Source organism: Trachemys scripta, chromosome 13, assembly GCF_013100865.1.
Source record: "Trachemys scripta elegans isolate TJP31775 chromosome 13, CAS_Tse_1.0, whole genome shotgun sequence".
In the NCBI taxonomy this organism is placed as follows: domain Eukaryota; kingdom Metazoa; phylum Chordata; order Testudines; family Emydidae; genus Trachemys; species Trachemys scripta.
Genome location: NC_048310.1, coordinates 43,113,253 through 43,138,235, shown reverse-complemented (window position 1 = coordinate 43,138,235; position 24,983 = coordinate 43,113,253). Strand labels below are relative to the sequence as shown.

The 24,983-nt window shown below is 56.6% G+C and overlaps 1 protein-coding gene across 1 annotated transcript; it reads left to right on the top strand.

The window, feature by feature from the left end:
- The first annotated feature begins 85 nt into the window (after positions 1-85).
- On the top strand, positions 86-23,474 carry SLC9A5 (solute carrier family 9 member A5). The gene is made up of 5 exons (XM_034788896.1): positions 86-275; positions 12,548-12,850; positions 18,495-18,658; positions 18,815-18,893; positions 23,293-23,474. The coding sequence occupies exons 1-5, from the start codon at positions 122-124 to the stop codon at positions 23,472-23,474; spliced, it is 882 nt and encodes a 293-aa protein (XP_034644787.1). The 5' UTR covers positions 86-121.
- Positions 23,475-24,983: the final 1,509 nt, after the last annotated feature.

The window sequence follows — 24,983 nt, the reverse complement described above, 5'->3', positions numbered from 1 at the left end:
TGGGGGGGCTGGGGGCGGGGGCGTTCCTGCCCCACGTGCACGTGACGCTCCCTCCGGCTCTCCCGGGGCCGGGGGAAGCCGCAGCCCGGCGCAGCGCGGCGAGCGGAGCGGAGCGGGCGCGATGCAGCCCCCCACCGGCCCCGCGCTGGCCTCTGCCCCCGAGAGCCCGCCGGGGCCGGCCCCGGGCTCGCCGCTGCTCCGCTGGCAGTGGCGGGAGGTGCAGGCGCCCTGCCTGGTGGCGGGCTGGATCCTGGTGGCGAGTCTGGCCAAGATCGGTGAGTCCCCCCCTGCACCCCTCCAGCCCGGGCACCCCCAGCCCGGGATCCGGCCCGCCCCGCGATCCCGGCCGCTTCTCTCCTGCGGCCTCGCCCCGGCCACCCCCCTGCACCGTCCCGGGTCCCGCCCCCCTCCGGAGCGCCCGGGCTCCGCGCCGGGCCGAGCAGGGACCCAGGCGTCCCGGGGAAGGGGGGCACCGGGCTGCCGCGCCCCCGGGAGGTGCCCTGCAGCGGGCTCGGCTTTCGGGGGCGCGGGCACCTGTAACCCTCGCCGAGTCCGGTGCCGAGCCCGGAGAGGGGGGGGTCGCCCCCCCTATCCCGGTGCCTGCCCCCCCCCGCCCCCAGCCGGCGGAGCTCGGCAGGCCCCCAAGGGGTACCCGGCCACTGAGCAGGTGCGAAGGGTGATGCACGAAGAGGGGATGGCGCTGGGCTTCCCACCTGGGGTGACCCGCAGCGGACAGGGGCTTTCCTGCCCATTGTGGGGGGAGGGCCCCCGCTGTTTTCTCCTGTAACATGGGGTGAGGGATTGGAAAAGGAGGAGCTGGACAATAATCCTGCCTAGCTCATAATGCTGTGATCCGGGCAGTGCCCTGCCCTCTCTCCCCTGGCACAGCGTGTGCACAGACTACGAGCTGGTCAGGCCAGGGCTGTCTCTTCCAGTCAGGGCCAAGCACATTGTGGGTCCTACCCGAGCACCACCGGGAACCTCCAACAATTCCGGTCACCTTGCCTCAGAGAGGGCACAGCAGACTAGAAGGGCCCAGCGAAGGGCAGTAAACGTGATTAGTAGAACCCAGTGCGGATACAAAATCTGCATCTGAGCTGCATCCATGGTCTGCAGATCCCCGCAGATTTGCAGGACTCTAGCGATTAGTGGCATAGAAAGACTTCTGCGGAAAGGGAGGTTAAATAGATTAGGGCAATAGAGTTTAGAGGAGAGATGAATAAAAGGGCCTATGATTGGTCTATACTCAGAGTCACGAATGACCTAGAGGAGTTTCAGTGGTAGCCATGTTAGTCTGTATCTCTAAGGTACCACAAGGACTCCTCGTTTTTTTTGACCAAGAGGAAGTCTCTCAAGTGCTCCTATTCACCTTAGAACAAATCACCCAATGAAATTCAAAGGCACCAAATTAAAGCTGTTAAATTTGTACACTGTTCCTAGCGGTGGAACTCATTGCACAAGATGCATTGACAAGATGTCATTGAGGCCAAGAACATCGCGGGATTCAAAGAGGGTTAATGAGAACATCCACAGTTACATGAGATAGGATAGAAATATCTGAGCGATATAAACCTTGCTGCCTCACGCCATAAAGCAGGCTCGGCTTGACGAGGGTTAGGAAGACGCTTCCCCGGTGGACTCTGGCTGGCGTGAAAGGGAGAGCACCACATACCTCGTCCTGGGTGAGGACTAGAGCCCTTGGCACAGCAGAAAAATTCTGTAGAGCCATGAGGATGAGGAGGGTGAGTGTGAGACAAGAAGGTCATGGAGGGACACGAGAAGATGGTGACCAGAGCTGGTTGAAGCTCAGTATTTCTGTTCTGATATTCTGAAATTTCCTTTTGCCCTGAATCAGAATATTCAAATGACCAAATTAAAACCCTCTCACAAGTTCTTGTCAAAAAATTAGACAACATTGATCCATATGGATCATTGCCTGTGTGTTTTCCTGTGGAGAGATGTTCCACTGGAAACGTTCCAGCGGCTGTAGTGGTGACGTGGCTGGAGAGCAGGAGAGGACGGGGATTCTTACAGCCACATTCTGCACAGAATGACCGAGGGGGAGGTGAGAAGCAGAGTGACCCGAGAGACAAAGGTCATGATAATCCAGGCAAGAGGTGACCCAGGCATGCACAGAGGAATTGGTTGAGGGGAAGCGCTTGCTGCACTGGGGGAGGAGGAGGAGCTGGGGGTCCCAACCCCTTGGGAATGGTAAGGGAGGGGCAGGTGTTGGTGATACAGGCCCTCGGGCAGGGTGACAATAAACTGGGGCACATCTCGAGGGTAAGTGTGGGGCTGCTAGATCAGTTGCTCCCAGATTATGCGTAAAGACGTGGTTTTGTTTTTGTGGTACCAGGGAAATGACCGTAGGTTCTGTTCTCTTCAGCAGTGGTGGAGCCCAGATCTGCCCTGGTCCAGCAGAGCTCAAACGCACTTAGCCAGGGAAAAACTCATCGGGCTATTGCTTTATCGAAGGTGAAGTCGCCATACAGATGTGACCGATAGGGCGACCCCTTGCTGCATCTCTGGGGTCCATTGTGTAAAATGAATGGTTTCTGTGTGATTGTGTTCTGCTCCATGGGGGAGGGCTTGCATAGCTCCTCTAGGGACTAAACCCTGTGTCTGGGGATTAAGGCAAAACAGCCAGGTTGTAACCCACCCGTAAGGTACCACCTTCCTGGACGGGCTCACATACTGGTTCAAACTGGATTCTCCAGAGGCCACCAGACAAGGAAAGGACTTTTGGATTAATAGCCCGAGCTTAAACTGACTCAGGGCCTGCTTCTGATCCAGTGATTGGACAGGACCTTCTGTCCAAGGGGCCCCAACTCTTGGGGAAGGGTCGGAAGGCCCTGGCTTACTAGGACCCCACAAGACTGCAGGGTGACCTCTGGTAAGCTTTTAGCATGCTTGTAAGTTCTTTTATTCGTTGTATATGGTTTCTCTGTAATGCTTTTACCTTAAGAGTAGATGTGTTTGCTGAGAAGGGGCTGGCGATACGCTGCTTGTAGTCCTCCGAGAGACAGCAAAGCGCCTGTTTGGGCAGTCTGGCTTGCTGGGGATAGCGCAGTGTAATGCAGGGAGCTGTGCAGCCTTAAAACCCCTGCGGGTCTCTGCCCCAGAGCGGGGGCAGCTGGGGGCTGGAAACCTTAAGAGGCTGCCCTCCAGGGACCCCAGATGGGGAATACAGGTGCAGCTGCCCTGGAATTGTGACACCAGGCTCCACGGAGTCTTCCCTGTCCCTGGTCTGAGTCCTATTTCCGTGTGACTGAGGTAGAATGAGAGAGAAGCTAGACGGAGCCCGAGTGGCTCTGGATAGGAGCAGCTTGTGCTCCCTGTTGGGGGCAGCTGCCTCTGGAGGGGGGTTGGTGCTGCCTGCATGTGCTAGCAGCTCTTGTCGGCTGGGTGGATACAGTTGTGGCCTATGTGGTGGCTCTTAGCTCTGCTAGCAGGGAGCAGCGGCGGCTCCAGGCACCAGCACTCCAAGCGCGTACCTGGAGCGGCAGGCCCTGCCGGTCCCTGCGAGGGCAGCAGTCAGGCAGCCTTCAGCGGCATGCCTGCGGCAGGTCCGCCGGTCCCGCGGATTCGGCGGCAATTCGGTGGCGGGTATGCCGAAGCTGCAGGACCAGGGACCACCCACAGGCATGCCGCCGAATCCGCGGGACCGGGGACCTCCTGCAGACGCGCCGCCGAAGGCAGCCTGCCTGCCGTGCTTGGGGCGGCAAAAAAGCTAGAACCGCCCCTGGCAGGGAGGCTTCCTGGTGCTCAGGAGTGGCTGCAGGGCCCTGAAGGGCAGCACCAGCGTCGCTCTTACCCGGCTGCTGGCTCTCGCGGGCCCCGCAGAATTGCAGCTCTGCTAACCGGGGAGGGAACTGAATCCCTTGGCTGCGTGTTTGTCAGGCATGTGCCTGGGGGTTAAATCTGCGTGAGAAGTGTGAGCAAACAGCCAACTCGTTCTTCTGCTCTTCCCTTGGTGGGGGGAGAAGGTAGCTGAGTCCCCCAATTGATGATGTCAAGTTAGCTACGCGAGGGTTCAACGCCCACCATGGCTGGTGGAGAGAGAGTGCTGTTTTCAGAAGTACCCAACCCGAGACACTGTAAAAGGGCCCCCGGGCCTGGTGTGTGATAGCTGAAGTGCTACTGACAGCGAGAGGTCTTCTCCCCAAACAGTTATTGCAGTGGGTAGAGCCCACACGGATCCCCGTTCCCCTGCCGCAGGCCTGTTTCACAAGCACCGGAATACACGGAAAGGCGGTCTCTTGTACACCGGCGTCTAGCCACGGAACCTGCCTGTGTGGGGAAGTCTTATTACTTCTCCGTCTATGAGCGAGCTCCTCGCTGGTGGCCACTTGGGAAATTTCTGAGGCCCATTCAGGGACCTGTGCTCATTGCCATTCTCGCGGGATGCTTAACATTGTACAGGCAAAAGAATGGACTGAAATCTGTGAGGAGAAGGGTCATCCTTGTCAGGACAACCAGCCTTGTGTCCAGTGGAGAATTTTCATCCTGTTCCAACATTTGTTGGAGGTGCCAGAGCTCAGGCTGAAGCCAGGGCTCCATTCGGAGGCTTTTAAGTCGCAGGAGCTCCTTGTCTTGTCCGAAGTTTTCTGGGAATGATGCATTTGTGCACTATAATTGTCGTGTCTGTCCACAGTGGCGGATCGGAATTATTTCTGTGGCAAGGTCGCACAAAACCAAAGGGTTTTTCACAATGAATAAACAGTCTCCTGGTTGTCCCGTCCTTCGTCTCTGAAGGCCAGCTTTCTGTGCAAGGCCAAGCACTCACACACGGGCATTTGAGCACGTCGCTCACTAGGTTGGCACTTCTTATTTCCTGGGTGTAGGAGTTTTTCAGAGGTTTTTCTGTGGTTTTATGTCAGCAACGTTCTCCCTTTTTAACCACCGGTGTATCAGAGCTCTCATAGCAACTGCAAATCGGCCTCGCTGCACGGTATTTTGGATGCTGTCTACGGTGCTTAGGCGCTGAAGTTAATTTACGGGTGGCCAAGTTACAGTTGCTGTGGGAACCTTAATTTCTCAAATTCCTGCTTTCTGTGTGTAAAATTAGAGCTCTCCGCCCTCCCCCGATCGCTGCACCATGACTACAAGGAGTTTGCATTTCTGCATTGGTTTGTACAGGTTGTGGGTGGTTTTGTGGCACTTGTGGAGGGAGTATCCAGCCACATGGCACACAGCAGGGGTGGGCAAACTTTTTGGCTCGAGGGCCACATCTGGGTATGGAAATTCAATGGCGGGCCATGAATGCTCATTAAATTGGGGGTTGGGGTGCAGGAGGGGCTGAGGGCTCTGGCTGGAGGTGCAGGTTCTGGGGTGGGGCCAGAAATGAGGAATTCAGGGTGTGGGAGGGGGGTCCGGGGCGGGGCCGGAGGGGGGGGGGGGGCGGGAGGGGGATCAGGGCAGGGGATTGGGGTGAGGGAGGGGGTCAGGGGTGCAGGCCCCAGGTGACACTTACCTGAAGCAGCTCCCGGAAGCAGCGGCATGTCCCCTCTCCGGCTCCTATGCAGAGGCGCAGCCAGGTGCTCAGCACGCTGCCCCGTCCGCAGGTGCCGCCCCTGCAGCTCCCATTGGCCGTGGTTCCTGGCCAATGGGAGCTGCAGAGACCCTTGGCTGACCCTATGGATAGGAGCCGGAGGGGAGACATGCCGCTGCTTCCGAGAGCTGCGCGGAGTCACAGCACACGCGGAGCGGGGCAAGCCCCCGGCTGGAGTGCCAGAGCGGGGCAAGCCCTGGACCCCGCTCCCCGGCAGGAACTCGAGGGCCGGATTAAAACATCTGAAGGGCTGGATGTGGCCCCCGGGGTGTAGTTTGCCCACCCCTGTGTTAAGGCAACAACCATTCACATGCTTGAGGAGCTGGTACCCGGTTCCTCCTCCACTGAGGAGAGCGACAAAGAGGACATGGTCTGCCACCACAGCTAGTCTCGATTCCTGCAGGCTACTCCGGGGGATGGCGACCATACACACGTTAGGGCTTTGTAGGTAGTAGCCAGCACCCACAAGCTCCCTGGCAGTGCAGCCAGCCCCACTCAGGAGGTGGGCACCACAGTCTGCATTAGCGGAAGCTGCTGTGAGGCCCCTAGTTAGTGCCAGGGAGAGCCCACGACAGTGGTGTGACAGTCACCGGCAGTCACAGAAGGAAGGGCTGTCTCCTGGCCAGAGCTGTTCTCTGGGGAGCCAGATACAGAAATGGATCTCCCACGAGCCCAGAGAAGGGCGGGTGCCCTGGGTTGCAGGGAGCCGTCACATTCTTCCACTTTATGCTGGTAGCTTTTTGCTTGGCCTTTTCCAGCTCTCTTGCCTTGCCGCGGCCTTCTCCGGTCCTGTCTAGATGAGCTTGTGTCTGCACTGCGACTAAACCCCCCCGTCCAGAGACAACCCGCCCTAGCCCCAGCCCATGGCACTCTTTGGGCCTGACTCGTGTGACTGCAAAGCCCCTGGGCTTTAGAAGTTGGGGCGAGCCTGGTTGTCGTCCATGTCCCCTCCCTGAGTGCTCTGTGGCTGGTGCTTTGTCCGTGCCGGAGGTGAGCAACGGCATATGCTCCTCATGAACTTGGCTTGCGCGTTTGCTCCGGGCCCTACGTCAGTGGGCAGCGGCGCAGAGCCCAACCAGTGCCGTGTTTGTGCCAGGGAGTGCCTGGACCTTCCGAGGACGCTGACCCTGGCCCGGGGAAATGGAGGAGGGGAGAAGGCAGAGGAGGGGCTCAGGGATGGAAGGGAAGGAGACGAGATGGAGAGAGGGCTGGGAACCCTGTGTGCAGGAGAGAGAGAGAACAGGAGTCATGGACACGGGCGGGAGAAGTGGGTGTGGGGGAGAAAGGGGCCAAAAAGCAAGACAAGGCCGGCGGTGGGTTTGGTCATGTTCCAGTCAGCGCGATCCCCAAATAACCGGTGCCCTCACCGCCTGTCACATTGCTGCTGCTGCAGCCCCCGCGCAGCTCTACGGGAACCGCTCCTGCCGGTTGAGTGGGCGGCCTTTGCTCTCTGAGCTATTCTCAGCTAGGGAGAACGAGCCAGTGCCTCTCGAATGTGTCCAGAATGCACCGCTCCTCTGCCGCCTCCTCCCCTGCAGCCTTCCGGACGCCCCCCGCGGTCCCTCCCGGCCATCCCGCTGACCTGACCATGTCTCTGCCCCCAGGCCTCATCAGGGGGCCTGGCCAATTTGGGCCCCCTGGAAAAATCTCCGCCTGCCACAGCCCCTGGGCTGGAGGAGCTCTCATTCCCTGCCGCGGTCCCGGGGCTGTGGTGGGGCATAGAGTTTCTCTGGTCTTGGGACTGCAGCAGTGGCAGGGGGGGCGGTGGAAAGGAGCAGATGGAGGGCAGGGCTGCAGGGAAGGAGCGGAACTGGGCGGGGCCATGAGCAGAACGGGGGCAGGGCCACGGGAAGGGGGCGGAATGGGGGTGGGGCCACGGGGAACGGGGGCGGGGCCACTGGGTAAGGGGCAGAACGGGAGTGGGGCCACGGGGGAAGGGGTGGAATGGGGGCGGGGACACGGGGGAAGGGGTGGAACGGGGCTGGGCTGCAGGCAGAAGGGATGGGGTAGGGCCATGGGTCTTGTTCTGGGGGCCCCAGGAGACCTTAATCCACCTCTGATTCAGGGTCAAGTTTTTTATCCTCCCCTTGTGGGCCCTGCCCATCTCTGCTCCTCTCTACTTATCCCCTTTGTCTCTTATCANCCCCTTGTGGGCCCTGCCCATCTCTGCTCCTCTCTACTTATCCCCTTTGTCTCTTATCACGTGGCCTGGGACCTGTCCAGTAATACTAGCCCCGGACACCCATTTGTTCACCTCTCCCACAATGTCTTTGCTCGTTCTTTCACGCCCCCCCCGGTCAGGCCACGCCCTCCCTGAGCTAGTCCATGGCACCCAGGTCTCTCCTCCATCACAGCCCTCCTCAGCCCCACACCCACCCGGGCAGCTCCAAAAAATCAGCAGACTGCAGCTGGCGAGAGCGGCTCCGACTGTCCCCTTGCTCCCCTGCCCCTTCTTTAGCCACCCCGCCGGTACCAGGCGGCTTTAACTGCTGTGCCGCCTTACCCAGCGTCCCTGTTTCTAAGACCCTGCGACAGGAAACGACAACTCAGGGGAGAGTGACGTCGGCGGATGCGGGGAACAAACATCTCCCCAAAGGTGAGGGATTGCGCTTCTGGGAGGGTGGAGCGTGACCAGGAAGAGGGGCAGAGGAACTGCGGGAGGAAGAGAGAGGCCCTGTAGGGTTGGGCCGTACAAGCTAAATGAGGCTAGGCTGGGTAGGTAATTGCGTGGGAGACCGAAGGAAGGCCCCGGAGTTGCTATTATTCTGCGTGGCAGGGGGCACCTCAGAGAAGGCTACGGTTTGGGTGGTGGTGACGTGTCTTTATAGTTTGGAATCCGTTGATAAAGCTGGATGAAAGGGGGAGGAGTAAGGCCCCTCTAGAGCACTGTTCTGGGCCTCAGGAGACCTCGGTTCTGTTTCCGGTTCTGCTACTAGCCTAGGGTGACCAGAGAGGAAGTATGAAAAGTCGGGACAAAGGATGGGAGGTAATAGGTGCCTTTATAAAACAAAGCCTAGAATATCGGGACATCTGGTCACCCTACACCGGCCTGTGGGTGACCGTGGGCAAATAGCTTCGCCTGTCCGTATCTCAGTTTCCCCCATCTGTAAAATGAGGATAATCAGCCTGACCTCCTTTGTGAGGTGCCCGGAGATCTATGGATGAGTGCCTGTGGCAGAGTTAGATCTTCCCCATTGCCATTTTGTGCTTGTTACAAGGCCGAGCACATGGCTGGGGCTCACCAGATAATAGAGAAGGAGCTAGAGTGGAACATGTGAGGCAAGTCTCAACTTTTTGGGTGAGTGAGCGTGACAGGGATAAAAATGTCCGTGAACGGGTGTGCAACGCGTAGCTGTGTGACAGTGCGTGGCACACGGCCGCCTACAACCCACTATGAATACGCTAGCACTTTGTGTGAGTTTTTTTACACCTCGGTTCTCCGTCAGCACCATGGCTAGTTTGCTCTAGGCATGTTACACATTGGTAAACTGAGGCACCGATGTGTGCTAGCCAGCTCCTTGCGCCTGCGTCAGGCCCCGAGCACGTGGGAATGTGGGGTCAGGTTGACAGGCTAGGAGGATCCGAGCACCTGCATTTGGGGCAGGTTGTCACGGGGTGGGGGTGAGAGTTAGTTCTTAGACACATTGTGGAGGAAGAAGTGTAAAGCTCTTGACCTGCCCTAGACGTGTGGGGCAAGGGAGAGGGAGGAGTCAGCAGTTGGTGAGACCTCCGGGGGGGGAGATGTGGGACTGCGTGGAAGGAGAAAGGTCACGAATGGAAAAGTAGATGTGTGTGCCATCAGCATGGACATGGGAGCTGAGGCTGGATGAAGGGGTGAGACCCCCTAGGGAAAAGGTGTGAGGGGAGAAAAGGAGGGAGCCCTGCAGAGACCCCAGAGTGGACAAAAGGCACCCAATGAAACAGAGAGGAAACATATTTAAAACTGATGAAAGGAAGTAACCGTTTCACATAACACACATTCAGCCTGCGGAACTCACTGCCACAAGATGTCAGTGAGGTCACGAGCGTAGAAGGATTCTCACGCAGCTGGGATGTTTATATGGATAATCGGAATTAGGTCTGGTGACTAGCAGCGGCCTGCATCACCCTCAGCCTCGGGTCCTGCTTGCCCTCGGGACCCAGCTTGCATGCGGAGCCCTTGACAGCACTTACAGTTCAGAGGTGTCTTTCCCAGGCACCCCCGTGCTGACAGGCCCTGGGTGCTGTCTGGGGCATAGGCTGAGTCTTTGTCTAAGCGTCTCTTGCTGTGATTAATTCAGTGAAGAAGACTAAGGCCTGTCATGAAACTTGCAGGGAGAAGTCAGATGAACAGAATTGAATTGCTCAGGTTGGAATTTAGCCAAGACAGTGAGGTTAGTAGCCCCAGTCTTAGGAAACGGGCTACATGATTCTGAAGATGACTCAGTTTTACATCTCTTCCAAAAGCCTGCACCTCTGGCAGCACAATCCCGTAGGTATGTGCTGGGGCATTGGGGTCAGCACTGACTGAGGGCAGAGCGCCCCCTGCTGAGCCCCCGCCCTACTGCCTGTAACATAGCGCCCTCTAGCACCAGGCTGGGGCATTGGGGTCAGCACTGACTGAGGGCAGAGCGCCCCCTGCTGAGCCCCCGCCCTACTGCCTGCAACATAGCGCCCTCTAGCACCGTGCTGGGGCATTGGGGTCAGCACTGACTGAGGGCAGAGTGCTCCCTACTGAGCCCCCGCCCTACTGCCTGTAACATAGCGCCCTCTAGCACCAGGCTGGGGCATTGGGGTCAGCACTGACTGAGGGGAGAGCGCTCCTTGCTGAGTCACCAATACCAAACCCCCAACAATTGCCAAGTGGGGAGGGAAATCCTTGGGGTTCCTGCAGGTCCTGCAGGAGGCCCTGGGGAGGGGGAAGAGGCCATGTGCCCTGAACCCATCTGAGAGTGGCGGTCACACAGCATGCGTGCCGATGGGAGGTGGTTCAGTGCTGGGAACGTTCGGTTTCCCATGCCACAGCGTGTTTCTCCATCAGTTCCCGTGATCTCATGGGGGTGAGTGCTCAGCAGACAGTGGGCACAGGCTTGTGTGCCTGCATTTTGGGGTGGCACTGGTGATCGACCTGCAGCCGGGAGACGGTTGCCCAGCAGTGATTGGTAATGGGGAGACCACTGTGTTAGCACGTGTGTGTGTGAGGAGGTGCCATGTTACCAGAGAGACGCCCCAGCCAGGGGCAGCAAGGCCCATCCCACCCGCAGGGCCCAAGGCAGCTGAGACTGGCTGAGTCCGGATGGGCAGTGCTGACTCACTGAGGATGCCTCCGCTCGCTCAGTGATCCTGTTACTACCGACTGCTGCGAGCCCTTCTCCAGCGCCCAGCCAGGGCCAGAGCTGGGGGCTCGGGATCCTCAGGCCAGTGCGAGCGGCCAGCAGGGCATCAGTGTCCCAGAACATCCCAGCCTGCCCCATGGCCACGTACATATGGCCCAGCTGGGCACCGGTGTCCCAGAACATCCCAGCCTGCTCCATGCCCTGCTGCAGAGCAAAGGCCACGGAGCTCAAAGGCTTTGGGAGACCGTCTTGGGTGGCAGAGGGTGTGACAAGGTCAGCAGCATGCAGCAACGTTGTGAACTGTAGCAGGAGTCTGGGCTTGGGGTCTGATAGCAGCAGAGGGTAGGCAGGTCCCAGATGGGCCTGCTAGAAAGGGGACGCCAAGGGGACCCTGCTATCCTGCCTGGCCTTGCTGCGTGCACACTGTTTGCCTTTGTCACACAGCTGGCGGATTGGCGTTGCAGTAGGAGCCGTTTGCCCAACAGTCCTGTTTGGTAGCCATTTAAGATTCAGTCCCAGACCCTAAATGGAATAAATCACTTAGAAATACCCTCTCAATCCAGTGCCACGCTGGCACCTTTTTTGCATGTTGTATTTTTTGCACAGAAGTCACTCTGGGGGAAAGCTGCGCGCCGCTGTCTGGGGATTCGATAGTGTGTGTTCTGCAGCAATCGGTCAGATGCGTCCCCTTTGCTGGCTGAGGCTGCCGCAGAGAAAGCTCTTGCGGCTGCTTAGAGAGCCAGTCCGTTCTCTGCGAAGGGGGCGTTAGTCCCGCTGACCGTTCCTCAGGGAAGTGACTGGGGTGAACAGAGGGCTGCCTGCAGGACAACAAGGAAGACTGATCGACTGAGTCTTCAGTTTCTAAACAATACCAAAGGTGACAAATTGGAAGAAAATAACGGAAAATGAATTACTCGGTGTTAACAGGAAATGGAAAGAACCTAGAAGTCAGATAATAAACACACCACTGACTCTCAGCACGGCAGACGAGGGCCTGAAAGAACAGAGGGACTTAAACGTCTCTGCTTCTTTAGAGCATGAACCAGGAGTTCCCTATAGCCAGCTGCATAGAGTGCCAGGACACCTGTGCCCAGCTGGGCCATGGGGCAGCTGGATGTGCTGGGACACCGGTGCCCAGCTGGGCCGTGCGTACATGGCCATGGGGCAGGCTGGGATGTGCTGGGACACCGGTGCCCTGCTGGGCTGTGTGTACATGGCCATGGGGCAGGCTGGGATGTTCTGGGACATTGGTGTTTTGCTGGGCTGTGCGTACATGGCCATGGGGCAGGCTGGGATGTTCTGGGACATTGGTGTTTTGCTGGGCTGTGCGTACATGGCCATGGGGCAGGCTGGGATGATCTGGGACACTGGTGCCCTGCTGGGCCGTGTGTACATGGCCATGGGGCATCTGGGATGTTCTGGGACACCGGTGCCCTGCTGGGCTGTGTGTATATGGCCATGGGGCAGGCTGGGATGTGCTGGGACATTGGTGTTCTCCTGGGCCGTGTGTACATGGCCATGGGGCAGCTGGGATGTTCCCTCATTACCCTGGACCCCACTTAGTCTTTGAGGAAGCCCTGTTGCAGTGTCAGTGCATTGGGGATGGTGGCACACTCCCAGAGTGTTGTAAGCTGGGGCTTGGGGCCCCGCAGTGATGCCCTGTTCCCTGTCTGCCCTGCAGTGTTCCAGCTGTCCAGGAAGGTGACGTCCGTGGTCCCAGAGAGTTGCCTTCTCATCCTGCTGGGGCTGGGCCTCGGGGGCATTGTTCTGGCCATCGCTAAGAGAGCTGAGTACCAGCTGGAGCCCAGCATGTTCTTCCTCTTCCTCCTGCCCCCCATCGTCCTGGACTCGGGCTATTTCATGCCTAGCCGGCTGTTCTTTGACAATCTCGGGGCAATCCTGACCTACGCGGTGATTGGCACGCTGTGGAATTCCTTCGCCACCGGAGCCGCCCTCTGGGGCCTGAAGCAAGCGGGGCTGATGGGTAAGTGAGCTGGACCCCGGGACATCTGCCCCTCTTGTAACACCTGGGGCCGGTGGCAGGGCAGCCGGAGTTGGATGGTAACTGAACTGGCCATGCCACTGGCCATCCCACTCACGCCTGGGAGGCCTGGAATGATCTGGGGGTTCCTTAAACAACATGCCGGGATGAGAAAAGAATAAAAAAACCCCCACAAGCGAGTCTGCGGTGAGCTGCGCACACACCTACACTGTGTTCTCGACCCCCGTGCTTCCCAAGCGTGCCACTGAGGTGTTGACACCGCTAATATGTTCATGAATCAGATGTGTGGTTGTGGTCCACTTCTGGTGCTGAAGCTATGCTGATGGGTAGGCGTAAGAATCCGTATCTTCCAAATGGGGTATTCAATATGCATAGCTTTGATCTTTCTTCAGTTAATTTTAGCTGCCAAAATCCCGAGGAGGCAGCCAACGTGCTGAAATATTGAGCCATAATCTCTTCTCTGGTTGGCAGTTTGAAATGTTCTCTCTTTTTTTTCACCTTGTTGAGGTCTCGCTGATCTAAGCATATGTGGAGCTGGCCGTTGCTTTTCTCCACAATGACTAGAGAGCTCACGCTTTCCGTTGGCTCCTCCCTTTTTTGTATTACTTGCATTGCTCTCAGCCTTGAGTTTATCACGGAGTGCAAATGGCATTTTGCACAGAGTGCAAAATGTTCTGGGACACTGGTGCCCTGCCTTTCTAGATGGATGGAAACTGGAGGGACCTGCTTGTTCATCCGGATCGTATATTCACCCTGGAACAATCCAACCCTTGGAACAGATCATGATATTCCCAAAAGAGTGCCCCATAGCCAGCGTCAGTATGATCTTATAGTGACAGCACCCGTTTTACCAGATGGAGTTTTTCCAAGGCAGCCAGGCCTAAAATTGATGTCGCGTCCTTTGGCACTACAATGAACAGGAGCCTGTACATGTTGTTTTTATGGTTGATGCTAGCAATGCACCTCCCCTTTACTGGTATATTTGTTCCAGAATAACCAGTTACTTTGTTTGTTGGTCCCAGTTTTGGTCTTATCTTCAGTCTCTCATAATCCTGTTCAGACAGAATAGTGACCTGAGCTCCTGTGTCCAGTTTCGGTGGAATAATTGTTTCATTCGCTGTCATGGGCAGTATCCAGTCCCTCTCATTGGGCTTGCTAGATCCCGGCACATGTGTGTAAAAGTCCTCAACCAGGTTGTCTTCAACTTAACACACGTCACTTTTCTGCTTTGGGGATCTGCAGCATTTTGCAAAATGATTATTTCCCCCACATTTATGATAGTTTCCCAAAGACAACACACTGTTTGGGGCCATGCTGTGACTCACAACTTTCCATGTAGCTGGCTGTACCCAGTCTCCCCCCAGCAGTGGTGTTCACAGTGAGTGGTTCCACGCTTTGATTTGACCTTTTCTGGCTATATTCTTTTGTACTTACTACACAGATAACCCCTTCTGGTGAATTCAGCGCGTTGGCTTGTGCTTTCACAGTTTCTGCTGCCCTGCCTGTCCGGAGAGCTGCTTTTTCTAAAGTTAAATCTTCACAGAGCAGTCTCTCTCTTAGCACACTGTCTGTAATGCTCCAGATGATTCTATCTCTGACCAGAGACACTGTCAACTCACTTAGTGATGCTCCTTAATTCTGTGACATTGCTCTCTGGTGTCATCGGTTTTGCATGCATGTACAAAATGTGTCTGTCTCAAAGGTCTCATTCCTCTTTGGCAGGCAGCATGTGACAGGACCTCCGGGGTGCAGCCTGGGACTATGGGACCGCTGTGCCCCCTTAACTCTCCAGCCTGGGCTGTCTCTCACAATGCTTTGCTAGTGACAAGTAGCAAACCCCTCCAGGTACTGTGATCACTCAGCACAGCGGGATGTGAAGCCCTACACCCAGCTAGATTGCATGAATGCTCCCAGAGCCACTCATGAATCACACAGAGAAAGGCACCAGCCCAATTCTCCCCGGCTTGCACCCTCCAGCTGTACTATCTTGCACTGCTCAAGACGAGCAGTGCAAGTTTATTACTTGGTTCACCACTTCATCAATAGAAAGTGGACAGACACCAGCCTTTGTAAAACCTGAGCAGATTTACCAAACACTTCAGGCAACTCACTGGTAAAGATAAACAATAAAACAAATTTATTGACTACAAAAGATAGATTTTAAGCGATTATAAGTGATAAGCAAAAAGTCGGCGTGGTTACCAAAAGAAAACAAAATAGAAGCACTCAGTCTAAACTCTCAACCCTATTAGACTGGGCAACATTTAGATGATGCAGTTTTTCTCACCCCACTGGATATTGCATTTCATCCCTGAAACCTGGGCCAGTCTCCTCTGTTGGATTCTTCAGTCTTTTCAGCGTCCTTGTTGCTCGCAGCATAGGTGGGAGGGGGAGAGAAGAAAAGGCGCAGTCTGGGGCCGCTGTGTTCTGTTTTATACCCTCAGTCCATGTGCTTGGAAAACATGTCTGGGGGCATTGCTGAGTCCCCAGGCAAGGTTGAGCGATTCCCCTGGGGTGGCCTCATGCAGGTGAGTCATCACATTGTAGCTCCTTGCTGGACAATAGCTGTTGATGGTTGTTTGACATCCCCCCCGGGCACTGGTTACTTTCCTTGCTATTGTCTCTGGGGAGCGAATAACTGCCGATTCCCCAACTTACAGCATGTTTTAGTGACAACCATACTACACAATCTCATAACTTTATATGCACTAATGATCTACATATTTAGCTAGAACAATGACTTTCAGCAGATCATAAACTTTCCCCTGATTCCTCACATGGCATACAATTATATAAATGAGGAGTAGGAGAGTTACAGAGTGCTCCCCCAAGGTATAGTATGTCACACAGTGCTCCTCAAATAGTGAGTATTTTACTTCATGCTTTCATCTTCTTCAAATTTAAAGTTGTTATAAATATCCAATGCTTCCTCCCACAATATGCAAAAAGATGGATTTCGCTTTATCATTTTTCTCCTCTTCCCCTGTGGCTGCTAAATGCAATTCAAACCTCTGTCGGAATTTTTTCCAGTTGTCTGTGATGTTGCCTGGCAATTGCAGACTGGATGGAGCTTGCAAGTCATCCATGTTTGGCTTTTCCCCCTTCTTGAGCTAGTCAAGCTTTGACTGTGCTCATAAAATACATACAAAGGCCTTTGCTCTTCTCTGTTTGCTGCTCTATATGCTCCCCTTGCCTCTGCGTTTCACTTCAAGCCCAGGAGTTAACCTCAGACTGACGCCAGGCTCCCTCTCGCTCAGCACCTCTGACTGCTGAAATGATCTGGGGGTTCATCAAACACCAAACCAGGGAATGAGAAAGGAATAAAACTGGGCAAGGGCAGGGGTGCTGCGTACTCCCAGCATGGCCCTGCAGCCGGAGGCTCCGCGAAGTCCAGGGAGGGTTCGCACCCACCATTGGGGAGCTCAGGGATTTTAGTGGAGAAGTTCCTCTTATCCGACCCCTCATCCCCATGTGCCTCTGAGCTCTGGGTGGCCACCGGCAGCTGCAGCACATCCCAGACATGGCTGATGCATTGGCTGGCAGTCACTGCTCAGTCTGAGCCCTCGCCGTCCCAGAGATAGTCCTCCCCCACTGCCTGCCACTCACCCCTTTCCCCAAGGGGCTACTCAGTGACTCCTCGAGGCTGCTGCACCCTCAGGACCAGCCAGTGCCACCCCCTGACCCCCAGGGCAAGGTTTTCACACGTTCATTCTCTCTCTCCCTCAGCCCACAACCTCCTCACCACCCCCTCCTCTGGTATCCTCCCCAGGCTGGGGGGAAGAGACCAGCCCTGGCCCTCCTGCAGGGAGCTGGTGGGGTCCCAGCACTGCTAGCAGAACCCCATCTAGGCTCCAGCACCTCTGCAAGCTTGGGTGGGCAGTCAAGGGGGACGGGGATGTGGAAGAGAGGGAGCGCCCCAGTCAAGGGCAGCTCCTAGCAGCTCTGCCAGGGTGTTACCCTGAAATTTAGACTCTGGGGTGCCCCTAAAACTACCACCCTATTGCCCCCTCAATCTGCTCTTCCTGGGGTCTGGGTCTCCAGGGTTGTTAAGGAAACACTTGAAGGACACGGATGTAACCTTCCGATAGAGTGATTGGCACAGGAGTATTCTTGTAACTAATAATCCCCAATACAATATAATCTACAGTCCTAAATAAGACACACATCCCTTATTGCAAGTTAAAAGAGCATTCAAACCACAATAGCATACAGTTCAAATGATTCCAAGTGAAGCACTTTTCTACAAATGGCCAATCTGTAACCAATCATTGACAGCAGTTCTTCAATTATACTTTAGATTTTACATAAGTAAATTTCAATTAATAACAATATTTTATGCATTCTTATTAGTGCGCACACGCACACTAATACTAAATACTACCCTACACTATGCTTATAATAAAACTAACTTATTTTGTAAATCCTTTGGCATCTTTCTTTATTTGCTGCTGAAGCAGCTTCTCCCAACTGGGTTCTCCTCAGGATTTTAAGCTGTCACTCTCCAAGTATCAGAGGGGTAGCCGTGTTAGCCACCGGACTCCTCGTTGACTCTCTCGTCACAACTTTGTAGCTGCTGTTAGTGTTCCAAAGTCACTCTCCCTCAGCTCCGTTTCGCCATTCGTAGTTGTTGCCACTTGGTTCTCTCGGCAGCTTCTCTCGCTCTGCTACAAAATGTCTTCAGTGGCTCCTGTGTCTGCTCTGCGATCTCTCTTTCTCAGCAGCCGCTCTTCGACCTCCTTTCCAGCAGCTCTTCTTGCTGGCTCCTCACTCTTACTCCGTCTTCTCCCGATCGCTCTCCTCGCCGGCTCCTGACTGACTGGCTGCCTGTCAGCACAGCAGTATTTATACTGTTCTAACCCACGTCACCTCATCTTCAGCTACCAGAAGAAGCAGCCCCAATCCGTCCCATGTCAGTTCAGGCTGACGCTGTTAATCTTTCTGTCACCCTTTCGTTCTGCACATGCTCACTGTTGCTGTTGCCTTCAGAGTTATGATTCTGCCAAGCCTCTCACCTACTGGGCGTTTTGCCAGGGCACCATCTTAGCACTCCTGGGCAGTCTGCCAATTAACTGAACTTTTCACCCACCCTGTGTTAGCACTGAGGTACTCCAGATCTGCAGATTTCCTCTTGGAGTGGCCTGGCTCCTGCTTGTTCAGAATTGAGACCACGCAGACAAAATGGAGACTGGAGAATTTCTCTAGGAACAGGGGAGGGTCCCTTCTGAGCCCTCTGGCAGAGCTGCTGCCGACAGCAGGGGCCCCGCGTTGTGCCCTGTCTGCCGTGATGTGCAGAGACAGACACGTGGCATCTCCTGCCCACTCCATGGTCACCACTGAGCAGACACGAGGCTGGTTGTTTATCAGGGCCTGCCAGGCTGGCCTTGCTCTGTGTGCCGTGATAGCGGCCTCCCCAGCGCAGGCACCTCCCCAGCTCTGTGCAGGGCGGGTGGGCTCCCTCCTTCGCTTCTCTCGCTCCCTGGTATGTCTGGCTGGGCCCTTAGGGCGTGGAGCCTGGTCTGCTTCCCCTGGGCAGCGTGAGGTGGGTGCAGTTGGAGATACAGGAGGCTGAGGCCCAGTCCACGTCCCCTCCCGAGGTGCCCTGAGCGGTGTGTTTCTGTCCTGGCAGACGCGGGCGTGGACGCTGGCCTGATGGACTTCCTGCTCTTCGGCAGCCTCATCTCAGCCGTGGACCCTGTGGCGGTGCTGGCCGTCTTCGAGGAAGTCCACATCAATGAGACCCTCTTCATCATTGTGTTCGGGGAGTCCCTGCTGAACGACGCTGTCACCGTGGTGAGTACGGCCCAGGGTCTGCAGGGGCAGGCATCACATGCCCAAAAGGAGAAACACATCCGCACGTTTCCCAGGACAGCGCAGGCTAGAGTCAAGAAGGGGCTGTTGGTCCATCGGGCCCAGGCGTTGGGCTAACCCCGTTGCTTTGCCTTGCAGGTGCTGTACAAAGTCTTTAACTCCTTTGTGGAGATGGGTCCCGCGCATGTCCAGGCCACAGACTACCTGAAGGGTGTTGGTGAGTGTGTCTCCAGCCCCTCTCTGTTAGCCACGCTGTGCCCGGGCCTGCTTTCTCTGCTGGAGGGTGTGTAGCACGGGCGTGGCTGACAGCGCTCCCCTGCTGGGGAGACTAGACTGGCTGGCACTGGGGAGCACTGCGTGCAGACAAGTGCCCTCCATACAGCCCGGGGCCGGTGACAGGTGGGCGGCTGCTTTGACAGCCTGTGTCACGCATGCATGGTGGGCCATACAGGACGACGTCCCCTCCAGGGCATTGTAAAGGACTCGCCCGCCTGCCCTGCCCCTGTACAACCCACTGGGCAGCTCGCTGGAGTGCCGGGCCATGCACACAGCTGGTCTCCAGGGTGAAATGCTTGAAGATCCCAAGTCCTTAAGAGACCGTGACAGGCTTAGAAAGGACCAGACATTCCCAGCTTGCTGTGTGTCTGGGGGGCTGTTTAAGGGAATGCCTTGGAGGAGCAGGCCGTGAGGAGAGGGGACAGGCAGGCGGGTGAACCGGGCAGATGCCGTGCCATTGGAAGGGACTGCGGTGGACTGGCTTCCCAGGGGAGGTGCCGGAAGTCCCATCGCTTGGGATGTGTAAACTGGACGGGACCACGTACTCTGAGCAGCCGTGGCCGGCTGGCAGACAGGGGAGATGTGACCCAGGAGCTCTCTCCCAGCTCTCGTGGCTGCAAGCCAGAAACTGTGTGAGTCAAGTGAGTCTAAATGGAGGCTGTAGAAGCGGCTCTCAGGTGCCAGCTCTGTGGGGGACGGCCTGGGCGCAGCCGCTAACCGTTGGCTTTGTGCATAGACCTGGCCAGATGTCCGTGCTGGCTGGCTGTGTCTGTCAGCGCCCCAGTGTGCAGGCCGCTTGCCCCATAGGCAGTCCTGCCCCCAAAGAGCTCTGTGGATGGACAGACAGAGACAGACAGGGGATGGGGACCAAAAGCCAGAGAAACTTCCTAACTGCCAGGGTGGTTAAGCACTGGGATAAATTGCCTAGGGAGGTTGTGGAATCTCCATCATTGGAGGTTTTTAAGAGCCGGTTGGACAAACCCCTGTCAGGGATGGTCTAGATAGTACTCAGCCCTGACAGAAGGGCAGGGGTCTGGACTAGATGACCTCTCAAGGTCCCTTCCAGTTCTGTGATTCTATGATTTTATACAAGCCCAACAAACCTTAACCAAGCTTGCCTGGCTCAGAGCTCTGGTCAGGAGATGAGCCGGCTGAGGTTACGAGGCCAGTCCCAGCCCGCCCCGAGCATCTGGCTGCAAGGGGCCAGCTTGTAACACAGGGGTGGGCAAACTGCCAGCAGCTTGGCCCCACTCCAGCACTCCTGCCTGCACCCCCTGAGCCTCTCCCCACACCCCAACCCCCTGCCCCAGCCCTGATCCCCCTCCTGCACCCCAAACCTCTCATTCCCAACCCCACCCCAGAGCCTGCACCCCTTCCCGCACCCCTGCCCCAGCCCTGATCCCCCTCCTGCTCTCCAAACCCTTTGATCCCAGCCCAGAGCACCCTCCTGCACCCCAAACTCCTCATCCCCAGACCCACCCCAGAGCCTGCTCCCCTAACCAGAGCCATCACCCCCTCCCACACCGCAACCCCAATTTTGTGAGCATTCATGGCCCACCATACAATGTCTATTCCCCGATGTGGCCCTTGGGCCAAAAAGTTTGCCCAGCCCTGTTGTAGCATGTGCCCATGTCCCATTTCACAGATCATACAGCAGCGAACATCAGCCTGTGGTCTCCAGCCATAGGTGGGGGCTTGTTTTGGTTGGTTGGTGTGATGGGTTCGACCCCCCTTCTGGTGCCATCTAATGTGCTGGGGTTTCACTGAGCCTCCCCTGCTCAATCAGCCTGGGCTCCCTCTCCCTGCTTTGCTGGATTAGGGTCGCCAGCCTTTTTGACTGACACACCCACACTCTGCTGAAGTCAGCTCTGTGTGAGGGGCTCCCCCAGCCCTCACGTGCACCCCCCTTTTGGGAGACTAACCCGAAATAACCCTGTCTTGCGCTGTATAGAAATATTTGTACAGCGCAAGCTCATAAAATTCGCCCCCTCCCTCAATGTGAAGAGAGATGTGCACGACTTCTCCCCCTCCTCCCTGTTAGAAATTACAGAAACTGGGTTATATTATAAACAAGAAATAAGTTTAGTAACTACAAAAGGTGAATTGTAAGTGAATATAAGAGAGAACAGACAGAACCAAGCAGATTACTGACCAAATAAACCAAAATACGCAAGCTAAGCTCAATAGACTTAAGAAACAGGTTACACAACGTAAATTCTCACCCAAAATGTTATTTTAGGCAGGTTGCAAAGTTTCTGTGGTTCAGAGTTCCAGTTCTGTTCCTTTTCAGACTGGGCCCTGTCTCAGCCTGGATTCCCCTCCGCCTTCCCTTCAGGCGGCTTTACCAGTCTTTCTTCTTGGGCAGACAGGCCATGGAGAGGAGGAGGAGACCCGTGTGCCTTCCTTCCCACCCTTCAATAGGATTTACACAAGGCGGGAATCTTTTGTTCCCCAAACTTGAGCCCCCCCTTCCCTTCCAGTGGAAAGTTACAAGAAGTCCCCGGTAATGTTTAGTGTCCGGTGACAAGACCACCTGACTCTGTAGGATCACAGCGTCCATGAGTCAGGGGCAGTGTGGAGCGTCCCCAGGAAGTCCAAGCTTTTCACAGTCCATCGTCCTCGCTGATGGGCCATCCGCCCTGTCTGGCTTTTCCATTGTTGTACCCGAAGTGTTGGCAGTGGCGTCACCCAAAGTAGCATAGCTGAAATACAGATACATGGTCAATATCCCTAACTTCACATACAGAAATGATACAGGCACACACCTTGGATAATCGCATTCAGTAAATTATAACCTTTCCAATGATCTCTTACAAGACCCATCTTGCATAAAGTACATCTCAGTTACGTCATATCATAGGTGTATTTTCATAAAGAATATGGAGTGAAAGGTCAGAGTTGGATATTTACAAATGCTTTTGAAAGGTGTTCAGTCTCTGGCTGCCTTTTAGAGTCTTAAAAATTAATAGTTTAGCACCTTGGGATATATCTGTGGGTGTGTGACCCTATGCAGCACCGACTACCCCGTCCCTCGCCAATCCCCGGTCCAATCCTGTAATTCCTGAGGTATTTATTTATAGATTCAATTACACTGATTTTTGCTGCCCCCAAATGTTCGGTTTGCCCTGTGGGCTGGGCTGTCTGCGTAGCTGCTCTGGGGGGCGAGTGGGTGGTTTGGCAGCTAGGGGGTGGAGTGGGGGTGGAGACTGCAGTGGGTGGCCCCCAGGAAAAGCACAGGAGACGGTTTTGCTTTTTGTTCCCCGGGGCCTGGTGGCTGCCTTTGATCCTGGGGAGGGGCCGCAGCTCCCCTTTGCCTCCCCCGGCGGGCAGAGGAGGCGGCGTTTGGAATCAGGAGGTGAACGCCTCATTCCCAGTGGACTGTCCAATATCTCCCCCTCTGCCACGCCAGGCAGTACCGAGATGTTCCCAGGGGGGTCCTTTGTCTCCGCTGGAGGCCTCCTCATCAGACGCTGCCGCGCCTCAGGTCTGTGTCCCTTGAGGAGGCCCAGGCCTCGTTCTCTGTCCTAAGAGAGAGCTGCTCCCTGCCCCCTATTTCACTACGCTGTGTGCGCCGGCTTTCCATATCTGTGCCAGGCCAGCACTCCACGGTCCACGCACGGGCCAGAGTGCGAGAGAGTCGGAGACACAGGTGCTGACTTTTAGTTTTTCCCGGGGATGCTACCCCCTCCTCTTCCTGTCCCTGCTCCACCCCCTTCCCTAAGGCCCCGCCCTCACCCCTGCTCCACCCCCTCCCTCAAGGCCCTGCCTTTGCCCCACCTCTCCCTGCCCCTGCTCCGCCCTGTTCCCCAAGGCCCCGCCCTGGCTCCACCTCTGTCACTGCATTTTGAACGGGCACATCACTTTTCCTCCGAAGGGGGTTTATTTGACAAGCGACGTGCCCGTTAAAAATGCAGTGACAGAGGCGGAGTGAGGGCGGGGCCTTGGGGAAGGGGGCGGAGCAGGGTCAGTGGTTTGAGCATTGGCCTGCCAAACCCAGAGTTGTGAGTTCAATCCTTGAGGGGGCCACTTAGTGATCTGGGGCAAAATCAGTACTTGGGCCTGCTAGTGAAGGCAGGGGGCTGGACTCGATGACCTTTCGGGGTCCCTTCCAGCTCTATGAGATAGGTATCTCTCCATATTTGTCAGTAAGGAACAGCGAGCCGCCCCTGTGCAGCGCGTCCCGACCTTTGCGGTTAGCCGGGTTCAGTAGAGGCCGCTCCAAAGGCAGGCTCTGCGGGCAGGTCTCCGGGCTCCCTCTGGTGGTAGGTACAAGCTGCCCTCTGCCAAGGCTGCAGCCTTGGCAAGACTCACTCCGTGGGGCTCTGCTCTTGTGCCCCCAGCTTCCTTCTTCGTGGTGAGCCTCGGGGGGGCAGCCGTGGGGCTGCTCTTCGCCTTCCTGCTGGCACTGATCACCAGGTTCACCAAGCGCGTGCGCATTATCGAGCCGCTCTTCGTCTTCCTGCTGGCATACATGGCGTACCTCGCCGCCGAGATGGTCTCGCTCTCCTCCATCCTCGCGTGAGTACCGCACGCTTGGCGCACGCAGCCCTCGCCAGGCTCTTCTCCGGGCGAGAGCCGGCCTCCCCCAGCCTGCGCGGGCGGAATGCCGGGCCCCGTGGGGTGGGCGTGGCGCATCCTTGTGGGAGCAGGTTCCCACAGTCCCTGCCCTCCCCTTCACATTGCTCCTGGATCCCCACCCCCAGCCCCCCCCCTCCCACTTTTCCCCACTCCCCCCCCCCAGCCCCCCCCCCGTCACACTGCTCCTCGATCCCCGCCCGCAGCCCCCTCCCCTTCACACTGCTCCTCGATCCGTGTCCGCAGCCCCATCCCGTTCACACTGCTCCTCACTCCTGACCCGTAGCCCCCTCTATTCATGGTATTTCTCAGCTCTGACTCGTGGCCCCCTCCAAACCTTGGTGCGCCTGAATCCCGACACTAACCCTCACCCTGTTCACGCTGCTCCTCAATCCCAACTTGCAGGCGCAGTTGTGCCAGGCGCTGCCCAGCCCCCAGCTGAGCCCCTGCCAGAGCCAGGCAGAGGTCCCGGCACGGCAGCTGTGGGGGGCTGGAGGATCCCCAGTGCCATGGGTGGGGGAGGGGTCTCTGAGCACTGGGGCGGGATGGAGATTTTCGCAGCGGCGGAGTCAGTCCAGGGGCCCCAGTGACAGATGAGATTCTTGTGCTGGGAGGAGGGGGGAGGTTTTTGCAGTTTTATTTTAACCCCATTGACAGACAAAGCCTGAGCCGCCTTCTGCCCTCCCCACCCCGCTGCCCTGGCCCAGACCCCAGTGACCCTTCCTCCCCCGCATGACCTGCAGCCTCTGAGCTCTCCGTCTAAGGTCTCGTGTGAAGCGCGGGGCAGAGTCTGAGCGCTGTGAATATCCTGGATCTCTGTTGATTGTTGGAGTGGGCCCAGCTCTCTGGAGCACTAAGGGTTAACTCCGGCCTGTGCCACCCGCTCAGCCAGACCAGACAATGGCACTGACCCAGTCACCCAATAGACGGGTTAATTGCTTGTGAGGGGATCTCCAGGCGTCGCCCCCACCGAGCTGATCTCCACCCCTCCTCACTAGCTTTCCCACCCGAGGTGCTGACCGTCTGCAGGCCCTGGCTGCCCTGTTACCAGCACTCGGCGCTCTCCCCCCGAGGCCCCGAACCTTGAAAACCTAGAGCCGAGCTTGCTCTAGTTCTGACACCCCAACCAGCGGCAGCAAAGAAACTTCAGCCCCCTCCCATCGCCACAAAACCTCCCGGCTCCTGCCAAGGAGGCCCATGAGATTGTGAATGGACCAGTCAGTGGCAAGGAAATAGACACCCTGGTCAAATTCCAGATGGCTCCTCTCCCCACACCCCAGCCTGTGCCGAAAGGGGCAGCAACGACTGCTCTGCGTGGACCCCCGCACCCCGTAGGGGGCCGTGGTTCAGTTCTTGCTGTCGGCCTGGTCTGAGACAGCGAGAGGAGACGGTGGGACTCCCAGGCTCCCTTTGCATTCAGTGTCTCCGCCTCTCTCCCGGACCCCACGTGCTCCGT

Bases quoted from the DNA above. Each gene is read 5' to 3' on its own strand.
- SLC9A5 (XM_034788896.1), top strand. From the start codon at position 122: ATGCAGCCCCCCACCGGCCCCGCGCTGGCCTCTGCCCCCGAGAGCCCG. The intron at 18,659-18,814 runs GTGAGTACGGCC...TTTGCCTTGCAG, and splicing joins TGAACGACGCTGTCACCGTG to GTGCTGTACAAAGTCTTTAA. The intron at 18,894-23,292 runs GTGAGTGTGTCT...TTGTGCCCCCAG, and splicing joins AGACTACCTGAAGGGTGTTG to CTTCCTTCTTCGTGGTGAGC.